This window comes from Ahaetulla prasina, chromosome 3 (assembly GCF_028640845.1).
Source record: "Ahaetulla prasina isolate Xishuangbanna chromosome 3, ASM2864084v1, whole genome shotgun sequence".
Classification (NCBI taxonomy): Eukaryota; Metazoa; Chordata; class Lepidosauria; order Squamata; family Colubridae; genus Ahaetulla; species Ahaetulla prasina.
In genome coordinates, this window is record NC_080541.1 from 140,557,450 (window position 1) to 140,578,121 (window position 20,672).

A 20,672-nucleotide genomic window follows, 5' to 3' on the forward strand; every position below is an offset into this window, starting at 1 on the left:
GTAAAAAGCTATTACTGAAAAGAAAAGCTATTGGCTTTGTGTTCCCAGGGACCACCAGGTGAGGTTATTCAACCGTTACCAATCCAGGCCTCCAAAAAGTCCAAGAGATCCATAGATGCCAAGCTATCTGTTGCAGAAGATTACACTGATGGAATGGAAGAGATCTTTGGCTCGCTGAGTTCTCTGAAACAAGATATTGAACATATGAAATACCCAATAGGCACTCAGAACAACCCAGCTCGAACCTGCAAGGATCTTCAGCTCTGTCACCCAGATTTTCCAGACGGTAGGTTACTATTGTCCCATGAAAGCAGATTTGTCAAAATCTGCTAACATCAGTTCATTCATTCTAGTTAGATTGGTTTTGGTGTATACTACCAGTTCTCCAAAGTCTATAGCTTATGTTCACTGTCCTATTTTAAGAAGTTAATTAGAAAATAACTTTTGAACTTTACCAAATTATGTTACTGAATTGGTTTAAATATCATATTATATAAATATCATAAAGGGCATGCATAAGAGCACAAAAGTGCCTACCGTTCCTATCCTATTGTTCCCTTCATTATATCAAATTAATATAGTTGATGCATATTTTTTTACTTATATATATATATATATATTTTCTTCAAGGTATGTTGTTTTATCTATGACAATTGTTTGTATATACTGTTGTGACAAAAAGAAATAAAAAAAAATATGTTCAGAGGATCAAAATGTTTGTAGTTACCTGAAACATATCCACATTGTTGCTTTAAAAATATAAAATATACTGCTTTAGATTTGTACAGAAATGCCTCAGTAATACTGTATTTCTGGCATATAATGGCAGTAAATGAAGTGTTTCACTATTTCTTGTTTCATATTTTTCTTATTACACACAAAATGTTTGTCTCGTTAAATCATTGTTCCTCTTTAAATAGAATACCATGCTCTTTGTTGCATCACACATATTAATTCTGCATCTGGGCTTAAAACTCTAACAGGAACTCTTCATTTAGCCTCACCAGGCTGACTAGACTAAAAAAAAACACCTCCATTTCACAGGAAGGCTAAAACTACTTTTATTGAAATTAGCTGTACTTATAACAGAATCTTACAAGTCCGGTTTTTATTTATTTATTTATTTGTCAAACACAACAGTATATATAAGCATAAGCATGAAATAACCATACGAATTGGATACAATCAAAGGGAACATTAGGACAAGAATGGTAGGCATGCTGGTGCTCTTATGCACGCCCCTTACAGACGTCTTAGGAATGGGGTGAGGTCAATAGTAGATACTTTTTGGTTAAAGCTTTGGGGATTTTGGGAAGAGACCACAGAGTCAGGTAATGCATTCCAGGCATTAACAACTCTGTTACTGAAGTCATATTTTCTACAATCAAGATTGGAGCGGTTCACATTAAGTTTAAATCTATTGTGTGCTCATGTATTGTTGCAATTGAAGCTGAAGTAGTCTTCGACAGGAAGGACATTGTAGCAGATGATTGTGCCTCCACATCCTTCTTATAATTCAGTGAATTAGGGAGGTACAGTATCTGTCTGAGCTACCTTTGGATGTTATCTGGTCATTCTGGACTGGAAAAAAAAACCTTCCAAACTGTTTTGCCAAGGTAACAGCTCCTGCATATTTCCCATCAAAGTCATCATTGTTACTCTCTACATTCTCTACACTTCCTAGCTGAGAGCTTTGCCATGCATGAAACCAGTCCTCTTCCTCCCTCCCTCAATTCTTTTCTAATTATTACAGTAGTTGAATTAGAATATTGTTAGTGCCTTCTTTCTACAAAGCTGGGAAATATTGCTCATTAGGAATTTATTTTTTTATTAGAATATCAAGCCTTCTTGATGAGTACTGGAGATTGTCGCCCTACCACAAGTTCCCATTGTAGAAGCAATTTGCCACCTCCTGACATTTTTTTTGTGCCTATTATGTTTGAGTGTGCTATACCAAGTCAAATTAAATATTTATTGTCCAAGATTCACAAAAGAAGCTCAAAGGAATCGATCTTTGCATTTGTGAAATCTGACGGCTGTCATATCTTCAAATACGTGCCAGGAAGTTTTGTCCTCAGGGATGGCAAATCATCTCACTGATTCTTAGAAGAAAAAGAGAGAGAAATGGGAGCTCAGCAAACAAGGTTACTGAGTTTTTAAATCAAGTTCAGGCTTCACCAACTGGATTTAGCACCACTGATAACTATCTCTTCTGCTGGATTTGCTGGACACCAAATTTCATTAGCATGCCAAGAAAAGTGAGGATTAGGCAGTTTACAGGATCAGCACATGAAGGAGAGATAATAGGGTTCATCCCACTACTCTGAGTCAGCAATGGGTATGTTGACATCACTTATGCTGCCGCCTCCCATCACTGGGCTTCGGGGTGATGCTGAGCAATATTGTTTCCCATAGTCTCCACCTTGTGAGATACCATCAATTGAGCAACTTTTCACAATCCTGGAGTTAGCTGTTTCATTAGTACCCCTGGCAGGGCTACATCCCATCACAAAGAATTAGACTTGGAGTCTATGCAGTTGCAGACAACCAGGTGCTGCCATCTTGATCCATCTTATCAATCATATTCAGCCTATCAGTCTCAGGACAGAGAATGACAATAGGTGTATAATCAGTTTTTACTTGAAAAGCACTGTTCATCCTGCAGTTTGGAACAATAAACCCACTCCTCTCTGCCCCTGAGATCTATATCGCTCCCACCCTGGAGCTATCCTGAAAGTCTTTGAAAAGCTGTCTTGTTTCCCAGGTTTGGGATTAAAATAATGGCCAAATTCTGTTGTTTTTCTTTTTTTAATGACTTGGGTTTGTTTTCTATGGATATATACACTTCTTTTCCTTTTCATTTAATGAAAAGCTTATTTTTAAAAATGTAAGCCACCAACCACTGTTTGGGAGTCAGGCAGATTCTAAGTGCAGATAGATAGATAGATAGATAGATAGATAGATAGATAGATAGATAGATAGATAGATAGATAGATAGATAGATAGATAGATAGAGGTAGGAGGATGGCTGGCTGGCTGGACACAGACAGACAGACTGGTACTGTCGTTTTTGGCACAGTATTATTAGGTTGTAAACTGGAGATAGTTCTTTTAAATTATACCACAGAAATGGATGTGAGCTATTGTATATCAATATCCCTGTTCCCTCCCTCCCTGGAACCGAAATGAGGATCCTTGTAAGCTTTCTCCAGCCTCTCAGCCACATACTTCCTTAAAAAAATAGATTATACAAGCTTTAGCAGGTGTGATTCAGTTCTGTTTCAGTTCCCACTGAGAATTAACTTGAGAATAATGGAAGTAAACAAATATAACACACAGCTTCATATGATACCAGTTCACAAACAGGATTGCTAACTGGGTGTAATGGGTCTCTGTGCAAGCTTCTCCACCAGCCTGCCAATCCACAAGCCTATTTGTATATCTGCATTTCCAGGATGATTATTAAAAAAAAACAAAAAAACAGGGAGGGATGTTGAGTACTGTTTTTTCCCCCTTCATTTCCTTGTCTAGTGTTCTGCCCATCCAAATAACAGACAAATACTGCCAAGTACATACCTAACTGTATCTTTCCTGCATCAACATCGCTCTTGTTTTCAAAAGCAATCAGTGTCTCCTTTTAGTGGACAGATCCAATCTCCAGAAAGGCAAGATTCATCAGAAGTCTAGTAATCAACAGTGTGACATATTGGAACCTCTAGTTCTTCTTTGAGAAGGAGAAAGTAAACAAGGGTACAAGACACCCATTTGCTGGGTTGCCTTACAACAAGAAATTATATTTATGCACAGATTCTGTTTTAGTACAATGTACTATCTGCAGTATTGAGTATGTTTTCAGTTCCTTTAGTTGCTGAAATCACCATATGTATCACTCATCCATAAGGGCATATCCAGCTGTGCTTTCTGCCTTCTATGGACAGGATGACAATTGTTGACTTTCACACACCCCGTAAAACAAGCCGAACCTGGTGAGGCAGGCTAGAGGTGATTCTTATGTAAACTTCTGAGCCACACAGACCACCAAGCAAACTGGCAAGTATCCAGGATCTGAAAAAAGCAGAAGGTAAAAAGCTCAGGGTTTAAACTTTGGGGCATTAGATAAGTTTATTATTCTTGTCTTATGACCAATCTAATGTGGTTTGCCTCTTTGGCTCACTTGAATTATAGACCAAACTTAAATGGTTCATCTCACTTCCATATTTCTTTCTCTTAGCCAGAGAAAACCTTTGATAGCCAGAGAATGTAGCTAGTTTGTATATCTCCCTACTTCCTAGCAATTAAATAAGCTGTTGAATATGTGAAAACTTTCCCCATATAGTACAGAGACACTGTTTGTCTCCAAACCAAAGTGATTTTTTATTGTTACAGTACCTTTCAAGGAAATAACTTCTGCTTATCTCTATTGTACATTGTGGTCATCATACACTTCCATACAGAGCTTTTTTAGTTTCTGAACTGTCTTACTTATTCTCTTCTTTGGTCACACAGGTGTTTCTTATCAGATCCTTGATAATAGTTGCTCCATTTGAGAACTGCTCTCAGTAATTTCCTTTCTGGGCTGGCTTTTAGCCTAGACATAAAACAAAGACGGGACTGGGCAGAAATATTTCTGAGTCTTTTGGAAAGTCATCACCTTGGTCAAGTTTCTCAGTGTTGTGACCAAGGCCCAAGTAGTGATTACTAAACACAATTCAGTCCTCAACAAACTTATTTTATTAAAACAGCTGAGAATTAATTCATTCTCAGCTTCGTCCAAAACAAAATTCTTAATAACCAGTCCTTTGGTCTTATCACCAACCTTTGATGTTTTTGGCAACCTGCCAAAAGCTTTTCTTGGCAAAAATCCCACAAAGTTCAAGAGACGCTGACAAGAAGCAATGGAATCAATGTTGCTTTTCTACAAAGAACCCAACGGCTTGTTGCTGCTCTTTTAAGCCTTTTGAGAGTGGCCAATTATCTTCTGGCCTTACTCCTGAGTTGTCCTTTTTTCTTCAGCTGTTCTTGCCTTCTGGCAGCTCTTTGTATGCGTGCACTCTGCTGTCCGCCTCTGGAGGCTCCGGAGTCCTTGCATCATTCCCAGATGGCCCTGGCCCCATCTCTGCCTCCAATGCAGAGCCCTCGTCCAGGCCTTCCCCTGACTCCAGGACTGGCCCATTGTCCTCCCCAGCCTCCTCACTGTCTGACTCCGCTGCCAGGTCTGCAGGCTGCTGGCAGACCACAACACTCAGTCAGGTCTTTCCAAATATCACAATCTTTTCCGCCTGCAAGTCCACTCTGTAGATTCTTGCTTCTTTCTACAGGATTATCAGTTGCAGATTTCTCTTTTTTTTACACACAAGTATCCACACTCCAATTGTTCCTTGAAACACTCAATACTTCCAGTCCACCCAGCAGAAGCACAACACCAACATTCTCTTCCATCACCTACAGATCTGCCCTTTCATATATTTTCACTCCAAAGGCAGATGTGGCTGCTCACAAATACTTTATTCAGTGGTGGGGTTCAGCCAGTTCGCACCACTTCGGGAGAACCGGTTGTTAACTTTCTGAGCAGTTTGGCAAACTGGTTGTTGGAAGAAATCATTAGGGCAGAGAACCGGTTGTTAAATTACTTGAATCCCACCACTGCCTTTATTAGGAAAGAAGCTTTTGGGTATATACAGTACATAACTCTCTGCATAGAGTTGGGGAATAGACAAGAAAATGCCTATCTTGGGATGAATTTAACACACTTGAATCTACCAGGACAGCTTAACTATCACATAAATCTACTTGATATGGGTGTGTGTGAATTCACAGCTAAGTTGTGTTGTGGAGGCTGACACTGAGTAAAGTTAATTTTGAAACTGAACAAGGTTTTTTCTTTAATCACTCAGTGATTGATGGTGTTGTCTCCATTGGTGAGGACATTTTTTGAAGTTGTAGCTGCCTCAAATTTACAATTACTGACTTTCAAAGTAGTACTCCTGGTCTTCTGAGAGCATCTGTGCTATATATTCTGAGCTCTATGGTTTATACAAACTATCAATGCAAACTGGTATTCTGCCATGACTAGGGACTCTCTTCTGAATGACCTGCCAAATGTCTCTTCTTTTCTTTCATTGGAGTTGGAATGTAAATTGGCTGCCCTGTGAGCCCTAGCCTTCATATCATATTAAGCTTTTCCAGATGTATATCCTCTTTTTGTACGCTTTGGTGGATCAAAAAAGAAAGCCTACCTCCCTCTCGGTGTCTCTTGGGTTAGGCCTGGAAAACTATGTATGTGTATTATCAGTCATATATTTGCCTCTGCTGAAATAAGTGAAGCATCACTTCAACAATTGGCAGCTTTTTATAAAGGACTATCTTATCTGCTCTCGGTAAATCACTGTCATGTTCCGCATACTGTTTTGTATTGCTGGCTTGAAATCAGGACAAAAAAAGCAGGTGGGATTTGGCAGAACAGTATCATATTAGTTAAGGACTTCCAGGGAAGAATTGGTAAACTGAAAACAGCTCTATAAAAGTGGAACTAATGATCTTGGCAGACTTAAAAGCTAGCAAGTAGACTAGTTCTTCATAATTCCTCTCTGGCCAAGGAGGCGGCTTGAGTTTGCCCACAAGTGCTCCAAGTGGTTACTTCTTCTGAAGAGACTTCAAGACAGCAGTCTTCAATGGAGTTAGAGCTCTGAGAGATGAATTAAAGCCATCTTTGCTCAAACTGCAGTTGGTGCTTTTATGGACATTGGATCACTTTTGGAAATTGCTTGTTAACTGTTTCTTATTACTTGGAATCTTTGGATCGACAACTTTACAGTACTCAGTGAATTCCTTTTAATTCTTAATGAAAGAAATCGTGAATATAAGTTTAAGGACTTATTTATTATTTTTTTAGCAAAACAATTAGAACATTGTTTGTGAAATATTACAACGGACTTAAGGTCCAGTTGGATTTGAAATAAGAGTTTGGAAATTAATTATAAAAAGCTTCCTGTGGGAATTAAAAAAAAAAAATTAAAAAAAATATATCATAGCATGGGACTTTGAAAGTTGGACACTAGAATTGTGATGGTGAACCTATGGCATGCGAGCCATCACCCGTTGGTCTAGAAGATCATCTTCCCGTTGTGCACATCACAACGGGTGATGGCATGCAAGCCATCACCCGTTGGAACTGGAAGATCATCTTCCTGGTGGGCACAGGCACGCTGGGCAGCTGTTCTTCTAGTTTCGGCACGCCCGTGCACCTGAAGACCAGATGGCCAGCGTGCTGGAAGCACAAGGGGAACAGAGCTGCCAGCCAGGATGGGTGGCCTGGACTTCCCTCTTTCCCTGCCCAAGTGGGCTTCTTGCATGGCGCCAGCCTTCCAGCCCGTGGCACCGACATGCATCCACGGTCCGGAGCACCTGGCCACCTTGGGCACACAGGGCAATGGGGCAGCGTTGGCTGGCTGGGTGGCCAGCCACCCCGCCTGCTGCTCCTGCCACCATGAGGGGAGAGGGGGCGGCAGCAGTTCTCATGCTGTCGCTTCCAGCCAGGAGGAGAGGGAGGAGGAGCCACTGTCGGGGAGGCAAGTTGCCCCAGGAGTGCTGGAGGAGAGCACAGCTCCTCACACATGGAGACGCTGCCGAGGGGTAAGAGTCTGTCTCAGACATTCAATGAAACAGCTAGTACATTTTTTTTCTGTGGTGATGTCAGTTCTGGTTAAAGAAATAATATGACTATTTATTTCCAATGTCAAAATTAGAGAAATTTACTTGCTGTCTTTTCTTTTTCCACATTGAAGGGGATCATTAAGGGAACTGAAGTAAATGTTTAAATGTGGATATCATTTCTTGTTTCTCATATGTTATGCACATATTATTTTTGTGCCCAGTATTCTTTCACTAGGTCTGTTTTGCCAAGGTCAGTGATCAGATGCCCAGGTCAGTTGGTTCTTTTGGATTCAATGAACACTCCTAAGCTTAAAATAAAGGGATTTTAAGCTTTATTATTAGCTCAAGAAAACAGATTTAAAAGCAAAACATTAAAAAAAGAAACATACCAAGCAAGATGATACCCAAATCGTTTACAGGTTGCCAGGAGCTCCTTAATAACAACAGCAGAGATACCCAAAGGACAGCCAGTTTTCACAGCACCCAGTGATAGGCTTTGTGTAGAAGCTCCCCCTTCTTCTTTACTCAGTAAACGAGTAAAACCACCAAGCAGTTTAGCTCAAAATGAACTCTAAACTTCTAGACTTTTCTTAATATGAAGGAGAAATCGAAGTGTGTCACTGACCACCTTGAAATAATAATGGTCTTCTACATTGCCACTGCACTATCATATACCGTATTTTTAGGAGTATAAGACGCATCTTTTTCCCCCAAAAAAGAGGGTGAAAATCTGGGTGTTTCTTATACTCCGAATGTAGCCCCGCCCAGCTTCTCAAATGGAGGTTTCAGAGGCTGAAAAAAGCATCAGAAATGGAGCGTCAGAAAAAAAGCCCCAAACGGAGCTTCAGAAAAGAAGCCTCAGACAGAGCTTCAGAAAAAAAGCCCCCAAATACAGCTTCAGAAGCTTTTTTTTCTGAAGCTCTGTTTCAAAGTCTTTCAGAGTTAGAAAAAAGTTTTTCCGAAACTGAGTTTCAGAGACAGAAAAAAAAAAGCAAAAAAAAAAGCAAGACTCAGAGCTCACAACCAAGGAACCTGTTGCTAAAATTCACCTCTGGAAACAGCTGATTAGGATATTTCGGGAGGCCAATCCACTTGCCAATCAGCTTTTTTCTTATTTTCCTCCCCAAAAAGGTCTGTCTTATACTCTGGTGCGTCTTATACTCCAAAAAATACGATAATTGATATGGATTAAGTAAAGAAAAATTCAGATTTATCTTCTGGTTATAAACCTGGTATGTCTAAAATTAAGTGCTGCTTATTACTATGTTTGTTCATTTTGATATTCCTATTGGGCTCTTAATGTATAGTTCTGCAAAACATTAACATTTCTGAAACAAGACAATTTTCACAATAATATGGTGTAAAGGTTATCCTTAAAACAGCTCATTTAATCAGTAATTAAGCCTTGGAATCGATCAAATGAATGAGATTGCTTTTTATTTTATTTTTTTAATAGGAGAGTATTGGATTGATCCTAACCAGGGGTGTACAGGGGACTCTTTCAAAGTATATTGTAACTTCACAGCTGATGGGGAAACTTGCATCTATCCAGATAAGAAATCAGAGGGAGTAAGTACCAACAGTACTTCTTGCAAATATTTTTTGCTTGGAGCAAGATAATGGCTAAAACAAACAAACAAAGACATTTTGCTTTTTTGTGAATGAACCTTTTTTAAATTCCAGTACAAAACTGAATTGAGGGAAGATCTGAATCTTTCCAGGCCTTTGCCTAATGCCTATGACTTGTGGATAATAGTTTGTGCCTATTACTAGGGTCATTTTTTCATAGCCATGATACAATTCTGCAGCTACTTTTTAAGTCACAACAGACATCCCAGTCATGTGACTGCAATCTATTACTTTTTTTGGGGGGGGGAGGCTGGAAATTAGCATTCTGTTTTCCAGCAAAAAAATCCATCCATTGTAGACAACAAGTTTACTTAATAATCACAATGGTTGCTTACTGACCACTGCAAAAAAAAGTCAAAATTAGATCAGTCATGGGATGACCCATTTAACAACCAGTAAAACAACCCGTTTAATAACCATAATTCCAGGCTCAATTATGGTCATAAGTTCAGGACCATTTGTATATGGACAAAAGAATTTTCAAGTATATAATTAGCATTCAGCATATTTTGTATTAGAAAAAAGCATTAAATCACAGTTAAGTGTATTAAATTAATTTTAGCAATGAAAGCAAGAATATAAATGTCAGAGACTAGTGACAAAATCACCATTAGTTGTTACTTCTGCAGCTGTATTTTAATTTTGTGTTAGCACTTGGTATAAATTTTGGAAGAAAAAATACTTCGTAAAGTTATTTGTCTTATCTTTTCATACCCTTCTTATCAGGTACCTTTCTTATCTGGCTTGATTAACTGTGCCATTTCAAGAAAGCAACCAGATAAATGTATATATTCAAACCTTATTTTTCTTAATGTAAACATTTGAAATACATTTCCATGCTTGGTTGGACCAAGAATTATGTCAGTTAAAGATCTAAGTTCTGCTACACATATTTGTTAGGAAGGGTAGATCCATTTACCTAGTGTTATTATAGTGCCAAATTGCATTTTTTTGGTTAATTGATCATCATAGTGAGGTTATTCCAGCCATAATATTTTTTTAAACAAGTAACTAGACTTATATAAATCTTTTGTTTGTTCTAGCATGGGTTCTCATGTTTGGAATAGACTATTATCAAATCAAACGTTGCTGCTTCTGGGAGCGCATTACACTTGGAGCAGGGTGCAGGTAGTTCCTGACTTATTACCATAATGAAGCCCAGAATTTTCATCATAAAACATGATGGTCATAAGTCAAGGCACCCACATGATTGGAACTGATCTTCTGACTTGTTTTGCAGCAATCATTAAGCAAGCACCATGGTCATTAAGTGAACGCTATGCCAATGTATTTGTATGAGTGTTTTTTTGCAAAAAAATCACCTGAAAAAACAAAAAAATATACAACGTCATAAATCATGGTCATATGACCATGTAACCCTTCAATCAGCCATAAAGGTAGCCCAGTTGCCAAGCAACTGAAATGCAGTCATGTGACCGTGGGGGTAGAGGCCAGCCATTGAAACTCCAGAACTGGCTTGTAAGTAACTTTTGGAGATCTGCAGCAGAGGTGGTATTCATCACGTTCTGACCAGTTCTGGAGAACCGGTAGTGGAAATGTTGAGTAGTTCGGAGAACTGCTAAATATTACCTTTGACTGGCCCTGCCCCCATCTATTGTCTGCCTCCCAAGTCCCAGCTGATTGGGAGGAAATGGGGATTTTTCAGTAATCTTCCCCTGGAGTGGGATGGGAATGAAGATTTTACAGTATCTTTCCCCTACCATGCCCACCAAGCCATGCCAAAAACTGATAGTAAAAAAATGTTGAATCCCACCATTGGTCTGTGGTAACTTTGAATGGTTGCCAAAATGAGGATTACCTACATAAATCTTGTCAAATAAGTCAGAGCAGCTATCAGCATCCACAAACCAGGAGCAAATGTATAAGTCTTAAGAATTTGCAAAAAGTCTGAAAGTTTCCCTTTCAGACACTGAACGTGCAGATATAGAAAGGTCTTTAAAGACATCTCTTCATCTCTGCTCATTGTTAATGGTCCATTCCTCTGCCTCACAAGAAGATACAACTGACAGAATACCAAAATGTAGTATTTGAAGAGAGTAAAACACCATCTGGGCTCACCCAGTGCCAAAGACTGCAAGCACAATCCTTTTCCCACAGATCTGCGGGAACAATCCAATTAATGTATTTAGTTATTTAATATGTTATCTGAGAACTTGATACAATTTTTTTCTGCACAACTAAATATAATTAAAACTAGGCAGAAAGCCCAAGCTATTTTTTTTTCTTTTCATTTTTTAAAGAGATTAATTTAACAGTGTTTATGTAAAACTTGGCTAATTCCCGCTCATTTCTTGCCGACATAATTAACACTCATGATTTCTTTCCTCCCTCACAGTTTAGGATTTCATCGTGGCCAAAAGAAAATCCAGGAACCTGGTTTAGTGAATTTAAGAGAGGCAAACTGGTAAATTACCCTTTCTTTTTTACTTTAGAATTAGCATACTAATCTAAAGGCACAATTCCTCTAAAGTTATCCTGAAACAAAGTGTTGTTGGTTTTTTTTGCAACACACAAAGTGTTGCATGTAAGTAGTGACTTTTGTGGGGAGCTTCAGCATAAAGATACTCTAGGCATCCTGCATCTTCAGGGGCAGAAATAGGTCTGTAATTTTCTGAATAAAGGATTCCGAATTCTCAGGTAAGACAAAATATGTTACAGGAAACAAACTGGGAATATGTAAATTGATTTTTTTTTACTTTTTTCTTTCTTGCATTTATTATTTAGTTACCACTGATTTGTAGGAGCAGACAAATATTTTCTAGTCAAGTTTTCTAGTCCGGTTTTAATTCTAGTCAATTCAAAATTTAATTTTGAATTCTAGTCAAATCAAAATAACAAATAACTTATCCACTGGGAGCATATAGAAAGTAAAAATAAAGCAACTAGTGGGTGGGAGCATAACAAAATGAGCATCAATATCTTCCTTCCTTTCTGTGAGAGATAACATAAAATGTAGCACTTTGAAATTACCTCTGTCAGAGGGCCATGAGAAGTTAGACAAAGGATCAGATGTTCAGAGAGAGAGAGGCTGCATTTTACATTACAGGAATAAAGGCTGGGAATTCCTCTTTTCTGCCTTTCGAAAACATTTTGTGTGACGGCTAACTTGTCCAAAATGTATTACCTTTTTCCATGTGTTAAGATTTTAAAGAAGGACCTGCATTTAGACTAGAAATAAAATTTCATGTTTCTAGTCCATCTGATTTTCTGTTGGCTATAGTGAATTTATTGCCTCAAACAGAAAACTTTAGATCTCAGAAAAGAGTGTAAATTTGTTTTTGTTTTTTAATTTAGTTATTATATTTTTGCAGATGGGAATATATGCTTGTAAGATTTTCATGTATCAAAATAATTGAGTTGCCTTTGGATACTGTACACTTTGGCTTGAGTAGGAAAGCAGGTACCATTTGCTGGTTAATTTGTTTTCAGTGTTAATCTGCACCATCCAATTTCTGCAGATGTTTGTGATAATAAATATCCAATTTTTAGCAGTTGGTTTTTCCTAATCTATCAACTTTTATCTTTAATCTGAGCAAAAAGTAATGCTGGCAAATTTAGGAAAGTGACTCAGATATGACTCAAAAAGAATTCCACTCCATCTCTCACTTAAATCTTCAACATGAGCATATATGTTAGAATGGGCTGATCCTTTGAAGACTTTCTCATATACCTTTCTGAAGGGGTCAATTTATAGGTGAACATTGTCACATTGCTTTAGTGACTTAACTTGAAGAAACATATTTTTTATCATCAGATCTTAAGTTAGGTCACTGTAAAGCCTGCATCCAAAGTAACTCTTCATCCACTGAGGGTGTTTTTCAAGAGCCATGATAAATGAAAAACATTGTTTTGTCTGTCCTCTGCTGGATCCTTTAATACAATATTCTGAAATTAATTATACAGCTGACTGCCTTTGTGCTCTTTTCTAGCGATACTTACTTCACCGTAAGTCCTCGACATATGATAGAAATGGAGCCTGCCCATCAATTGTAATTTGTGACAGTCATAAAAACGAGTCATTACGGATAAATTTTATAACCTTTTTTTGGCAGGAATCCTTAAGCAAATGCCATGGTTCTTTTTTTTTTTATTCATCGTTTTATTAATTTATAATATGACGTACAAAAGCAAATATTAGGGAAATTTGAAAAGGGAAAAGGGAAGGGGATAGTGGGAAAAACAAGGGGAAAAAAAAAAAGGCATTGACGTCCGACTCTTTTGGTGAGGTAAAATAAGGCATTAAGATCTACCCTCAAATACCATGGTTCTTAAGCGAACCAGTGGTTTGCTACTGATGTTTTTTTTCCCCCAAAAAAACCCCAAAAGTAAATGCTGGTTGACAGCTAAACTATTGTAAAATGCACTCATGTGACCGAAAAACACTGCAAATGGCCATAAATGCAGTCATATTGTCGAGTGCCTGAAATTTGGTCATGTGATTGCAGGGCTAGGCCTTGATCATCCAAACTTCCAATCTAGGTCCTAAGTAGCCCCAAGGTAAGTCCATTGTAACTTTGGATGATCGCTAAGTGATCAGTCATAAGTCAAGGACTACCTAGAACTAGACTGCATACTAATCTCTGGGTCACGCCACATATCGTATATACTGCTGGTTGATTTGCCTCAGTTTAGAGACTTATTTAGATCGGAGATTCTGATCCTATAATGTAGAAATAGGTAAGTGCACTTTTATTCATTCTGTTCATTAAGTAATGAATTATATAGGGCTCTTCCATACTCAGAAAATCTAATTATCTTTATTATAAAGTATAAGGTATTCAAGGGACATGATGGCTCCGTGGTTAAGATGCTGAGCTTGTCGATTGAAAGGTCTACAGTTCAGTGGTTCGAATCCCTAAGTGCCGTGTAACGGGATGAGCTCCCGTTACTTTTCTCAGCTTCTGCCAACCTAGCAGTTTGAAAGCACGTAAAAAATGCAAATTGAAAAATAGGGACCACCATTCCGTGCGCCTTTGGCATAGAGTCATGCCGGCCACATGACCAGGGAGATGTCTTCGGACAACGCTGGCTTTTCGGCTTTGAAACGGAGATGAGCACCACTCCCTAGAGTCGGAAATGACTAGCACCTAGGTGCGAAGGGAACCTTTACCTTTACTATAAACTATTCAGTTCTCCGAATATGCCTGTATAGACCTTTGACAGAAGAAAGTTTGGGAGTGGCCTCCTTCATGTGGGAAAGGAGAGATATCTCAAGGAAACAATGGATTTAACTAAGAATGAAAACTGTGTCCTTGGGAGAATGCTGTCTGGACAAGGTTATCACATATTGCTTGCAATGGTTTTCAGCTTCTGATAATAACAGACAGATTGGGTACATAATCATATAGCTTTGCTTAAAGGAAATATCTTTATTGATTCATTGCCTAACTGCATTCTTAATGGGACAACAAACAGGCTTATGTCAGCTGATTTATAAGGGGCCGGTTAATATGTTTTGCTGTTGCATATTATCTTGTTTTGTACTTTGAAGAGCAAGTTTATATATAGCTGTTTACGAACCTGCCTTTTTTTTTTTAAACCTCCTTAGCTTTCTTATGTGGATGCTGAAGGCAATTCTATTAGCATGGTCCAAATGACATTCCTTAAACTGCTAAGTGCATCTGCTCGACAAAACTTCACTTACAACTGTCATCAGTCAGTAGCCTGGCATGACGTCTCTTCTGACAGCTATGACAAAGCATTGAGGTTCTTAGGGTCAAACGATGAAGAGATGTCTTATGACAACAATCCGTACATCAAAGTGCTTCATGACGGCTGTGCAGTAAGTATAAGCCTTGGACATTTTTCTTCCAGCTTTAGGTGAACTTCGTATTCAAATGAACTCAGCTTAATACCTCTCTTGCCCACATCTGTTTCTTTCTAAACATATTCTTTCATTTTTGTACCTTGTTCTTCGCAGCATCGGTCTGTTTAAAGAATAACCCAGTAGAAGAGGGGGGTGGGGGAAATATAATCCGTAATGTAAGGCAAATAAAAGACAAAAACAATCAGACAGCGGGCTTCTGTAAATGCATTGACAAGGGAAGTCACTAGAGGAAAAAGATTGGAGATAGCAAATGGAAAACATTTGTACTTTATCATGTACTGCAAAAAATGAATAACAGTAATATTGCAAATGAAAGATCCCTTTGCACACTTTAATATAACAAGTGTCTAAAACGGAAAATAGAAATAAAAGCAGCAACAAACTGTCTAGGTTAAAATACCATGTTTCCCCGAAAATAAGACCCTGTTTTATATTTTTGAACCCTGAAATAAGTGCTTGGCCTTATTTTTGGGGAGGTATTTTGGGGCGCATGGAGCAAGACAGGGATCCTTTTGCCATCTTACCTGATTTCCAGCTCTGTCTCCCTAACCCTAACCAGAGGAAATGGCGGGGACCAGCTGTGCATGGGTTTAAATATTTTTGGGGAGGGCTTATTTTTGGGGAAACACTGTATATATATATATATATATATATATATTTGTTTGAATGAATATATATATGTATATAAATGAATATATATATATATATATAAATGAATATATATATATATTCATTCATTTCCAGTGAGCTGCTGTTTGAATTGGCACTGGAATCTGGTAGTTATAGAATGATATTAAATAATGTCTTAGACGTTTTTCAAATACTAACTCATTACAATCTACACTGTATTACATAGTTTCATTTCTGTCTTGGAACTGCTTATTTAACATCCAAACATTGAATTTGGATCTGTAGTGAGAAATGTAAGGTAGGAAAAAAGCAGACCCACAGATACAAGATAGATGGCCCCTAGTATACGTACTAGTACTTCTGAGAAGGATCTCGGAATCTTGCAGACCACAAAGTAAGCAAGAGCCAGGAGGGTGATATAGCTACCAAAAGAGGCAATGCATTCATGGAATTACTGAACCAATAGTCTTGAGCTGGATCACTGGAGATATAGTGTTGAGATAATCAAAACTGATAGTCCCACATTGTGCGCCACTGATCAGATTATATCTAGAACACCAATTCTAGACCTGCAACACAAGAAGGCTGAGAAACTGGGAGAGGGTGCAGAGAAGAGCAACAGAAATGGTGAAGGATTTGGAGCTTGTGAGAGGTATTAAGCAGTGGAACATCCTGGCTGCTGGAGTTGTGGATGTTCTATCACAGCAGGTTTTTCAAGTAAACGTTAATCAACCATGAGAGTAATTTGTCCGCCCTGGGTAGGAATTGGACTAAAAGTGCTTTAAGATCTTTCCACTCATGATTCTGTCATTCTGTAATTATGTTAATTAATTTTCATTTAAACAAGTCATGGTCCTTTTCCCTTTCTTTTGTTCCAACCACCGTTGGCATTTTTTTTTCTTTATTCAACAGCACCCCCTTCCTCATTCCTCAAAAGCTAATTCAGACTTGGACTAGAAGTGACATGTCTTCAGCACATTATTCCCTATATTATGATTTTTGACACTTTATCTAACCCTCATTACTACCCTGACAAGTGAATGAGTGATGATAAATATAGATAATTATATTCACCTGATTGTTCTCTAAAGTACTTTGTTATGTTGCTACTTTTTGGAAATCCAGTCAAGATGCAAACTGCCATTTCGGTTTAAATGCATAAGAAATAATTCAGTCAAAAAATTTCCCAACTGCTTATTAGGTAGACTTGTGATACTTCCAACATTCTTAACTCCGTCTTTAAATTCAACCATTGCTGTAGTCTCATTGGCTTCACAACCACCTCCTTAGATAAACACAGTCCATCTAAGAACTTTTTGATCTTTACTGCAGAAACTAATATATTAATTGAATGTTATTTTGTTTTACAGTCAAGAAAAGGCTATGCAAAGACTGTTATGGAAATCAGTACTCCCAAAATTGACCAACTGCCTATCTTCGATGTGATGATTAATGACTTTGGTGATCAAAATCAGAAGTTTGGTTTTGAAGTGGGTCCAGTCTGTTTCCTTGGTTAAGTTTAGAGCAAAGAGCAAATTTTCAAGAAGAAAAATGTGCTAGGTGTCACCATACCAATTCATTTGTGCCATGTGTAAGTTTTAAATAAGAATGGAATAGATGATGTGTTTCACCAAATACGTAGGTCTTTAGAAAACACCCACTGCCCTTTTTGGAGCAGAATCACATGACTTAAATTTATTTGGCAAATGATGAATGACCCTGTGTCACCGACAGGCAAGTTCATCTTATGAATGTCCTATCCTTCTTCACCCACCTATGTTCCCTTTTATTATTATTTTTTGGTGCTGTAAAATTGAATGGTGCTCCTTTTTTTTTTACAACATGAGAGGTGCTAAGAAGATATGTTTAATAAACTGTAATTATTCTATGTACAGTACAGTGCTGTCCAGTGTCTGTTTCTAAAATTTGCATGCGTCCCTGAATTGCAACTGGCTGTTAACCTTATCCTAATTTCAAAATTACATTTCAGTACCGTGTATGTATTATGAAAAATAAAGCTGCAATTTCCAATGAAGTCCCACTCCATATTTTTCTGATTAGTAATATTATAATGTACCCTCTTTGTATATATTGATCTCTAGAGTTAACGTTATTTGAAGTCAGTGACAAAACCTCAGGTCCAGGCAGAACTGGAAACGAAGGAGCAGCAAGCATCCTTTTCCTGCAAGGACTATCTCGCAATAATTCCAAGAGGGGCCTCAAGGGCCCATTGAGATACTCCCACGGAACACCATACCTCATTTCAAGACATTAAGCAAGTTGCGTTTTGGTGGTGGTTATTTTTCACGTTGGCATGGGAAAAAAAATGTGTCCTGTTAAATTAAATGTGCAAAAGATGTGAGGAAAGTCCCTGTAGCTCTAGTGCAGGTTCTTAGTACTGTATTCTGACAATATGCAAAGTTGTGAGCCAGATGGAAAGAGACCATTTCTGTGGTTCATTCCCCACTAAAGGCGTTGCCTTCAGCATTGGAGTAAATGCTGATATGCAGAAAAGTAGCAGCATTGGATATTATATCTATGGATGCATCTTCCAATATTTCCACAGCTTAGGAACAAAGCATACCTTGTTTCTGGCTGCCAGATCTTTTCCTGTAATGTCATAAGGGGCCCTTGAGTATAATGAATTAATTCCAGTAATAGAACTAACTAGTCTATAATTAATGACTAATTGAAACTCTCCAAATTATTATTTTTTATCTGGATATTAAAAGTAGATTCTGCACAATTATTTATGAACTGTGCTTACTCCAGTGATCTTTCTGGAACGTTTGCTAGGTGTAGCTAAATTATATATGAGCAGTGTGTGTATTTGTCACACTGTCTAGTTTTTATTCTATCAGTGTCATTGTTTACTTCTGAAACTTCAGAACAAAGACTCTTGCCCCCAATCAAGATATATTTCCCCCCTCTTCAGACATATTCTGATGCCCAAGGAAAAAAAGAAGAAGAAAAGAACAGGGCTTTCAGATTTAAAATATGTCAAGTACTGCCATTTATTGCAGGGGTCTCCAACCTTGGCCACTTTAAGACTTGTGGACTTCAACTCCCAGAATTCCTCAGCCAGCTTTGCTGAGGAATTCTGGGTGTTGAAGTCCACAAGTCTTAAAGGGGCCAAAGTTAGAGACCCCTGATTTATTGTACCAAAAGTGTAACTACCTATCTATCAGAATGGCCATGGTAATCAGGTGAAAGGACTTGCATCCTGGCCTCTTGGCTAACAAGCAAAAAAACCACATTGCAGATGATGGATATACTGTAGTCAATGCAGCACTATAACCTCAGATTCTGGATTTGTATCGATGGAATCTATTTGCTCTCCCAGCACAGAAGATACAAGAGAGTAAAAACTTAAATCTGCTCAGGTAGCCTTCTTGCTGTATTGTGGCAAATAAGTCTAGGTCATGTGATTCTACCTAGTTGCCAAGCAACCTATGAGAAAATTGCTATGAAGATATTTTTTTTTAAACTCAAAACAGTTACAATTTGCAATCTTATTTTTTCCTGGCCTGGAGGATTTTTTTTTTCTGGGTGGTCAAACATAGACATTAATTTAACACAAATCCTTTTGTACTTATTTCTCATAATATATGTAAGACTTGAAAAATATTTGTTACTATTTCTTATATAAATCTGTTTTAAATTAATTGATACCTGATCCCACTAGCTCATTTTCAGCTGTTTTAAAGCATGCAAGCATTTTATGTGTAAAAGAAATTTCAAAGTCAACAATTTGCTGTTTGGAATTCCTTTTCAAAAACCAAAGTTTGTTAACTGTCACCTGAAAGACAAAATAATATACATTTTATTAATAAAATCAATTCCTGTCTCCATGGACTGATCATTCTGTTTTTTAATCCTACAGGAAATGTTGTATAAATCGTCAATAGCACAATTAAATTCTGGCTGTAGATAATCTATCACATAAGCCATAGAATACAGATTAAAGCCTCTTGTAAATATTCAGGTCAAAATCCTCATAAATGGAATAGGAGGAGCGTGTTAAATCAATTTTGATTTTCTAAATGTCACCTTCAGAAAGGTTTGTTTATTGTTGATGAAGTTCACAAATGTCTGCCTGAGTCCAGGGAGGGGGAAAAAGTGTTATTTTGACTAGTTTAAAACAATGCAAATAACTTTATAGCTGCTTTTACAGAATACGCTTACCAAATGAATGCATTTTCTCAGTTAACATTGATCCCTAAACCAAAACAATGAGGTTGGGTTTCCACAAGACACTTAACACACTTAACTTATTAAGATTAGAGGCATTTGTTTTCGCCTGCCTTACTGTATAAATTTATTTATTTAGAAAATTTATATTGCAGCCCACTCGCATATGGCAACTCAAGGACATAAAAGCACCATAAAAAAGAAATAAAAATAAAAATAATAAAATAACCCTACGTCCTGGTGACCACACACATTCATACCAGCCATTCCTGCTCTTAGTTCCCCTGGCCCGCTGGCAGAACCACATCTTCAGGGACTACTGAAAGAGTATGAGAATGGGGGCCACTTTAATTTTTAAATCCAAACTCTAGATCAGTTAGTACAATATCACTGAATAGTTGCTGAAAGTCTAAATGTTTAAAATGGACCATCCTTAACTGGGCTAATGTGTTATCAATAAACTTCTGCCAATATCACAGCAGTTATGACACTCTACTAATTCACCACTGCTGCTATTCATCATCATGACCATTCACCCACGCTATCCTGAGTACAAGCTGATCTGGTTACACACATACATACCAGTGGTGAAATCAATTTTTTTTTACTACCGGTTCTGTGGGTGTGGCTTGGTGGGTGTGGCATGGCTTGGTGGGCGTGGCTTGGTGGGCATGGCAGGGGAAGGATACTGCAAAATCCCCATTCCCTCCCCAATCCTGGG

At 37.9% G+C, this 20,672-nt stretch overlaps 1 protein-coding gene across 1 annotated transcript in view; it reads left to right on the forward strand.

Annotated features, from left to right (window-relative positions):
* The window catches only part of COL11A1 (collagen type XI alpha 1 chain), a 295,583-nt gene extending 275,984 nt beyond the window's left edge, over positions 1-19,599 (forward strand). The window contains exons 63-67 of the mRNA XM_058177409.1: positions 49-286; positions 9,110-9,222; positions 11,639-11,707; positions 14,852-15,085; positions 17,131-19,599. Of these exons, the coding sequence (XP_058033392.1) occupies positions 49-286; positions 9,110-9,222; positions 11,639-11,707; positions 14,852-15,085; positions 17,131-17,277 (801 nt within the window). The 3' untranslated portion in view covers positions 17,278-19,599. The remainder of the gene's footprint in view (positions 1-48; positions 287-9,109; positions 9,223-11,638; positions 11,708-14,851; positions 15,086-17,130) is intronic.
* Positions 19,600-20,672: the final 1,073 nt, after the last annotated feature.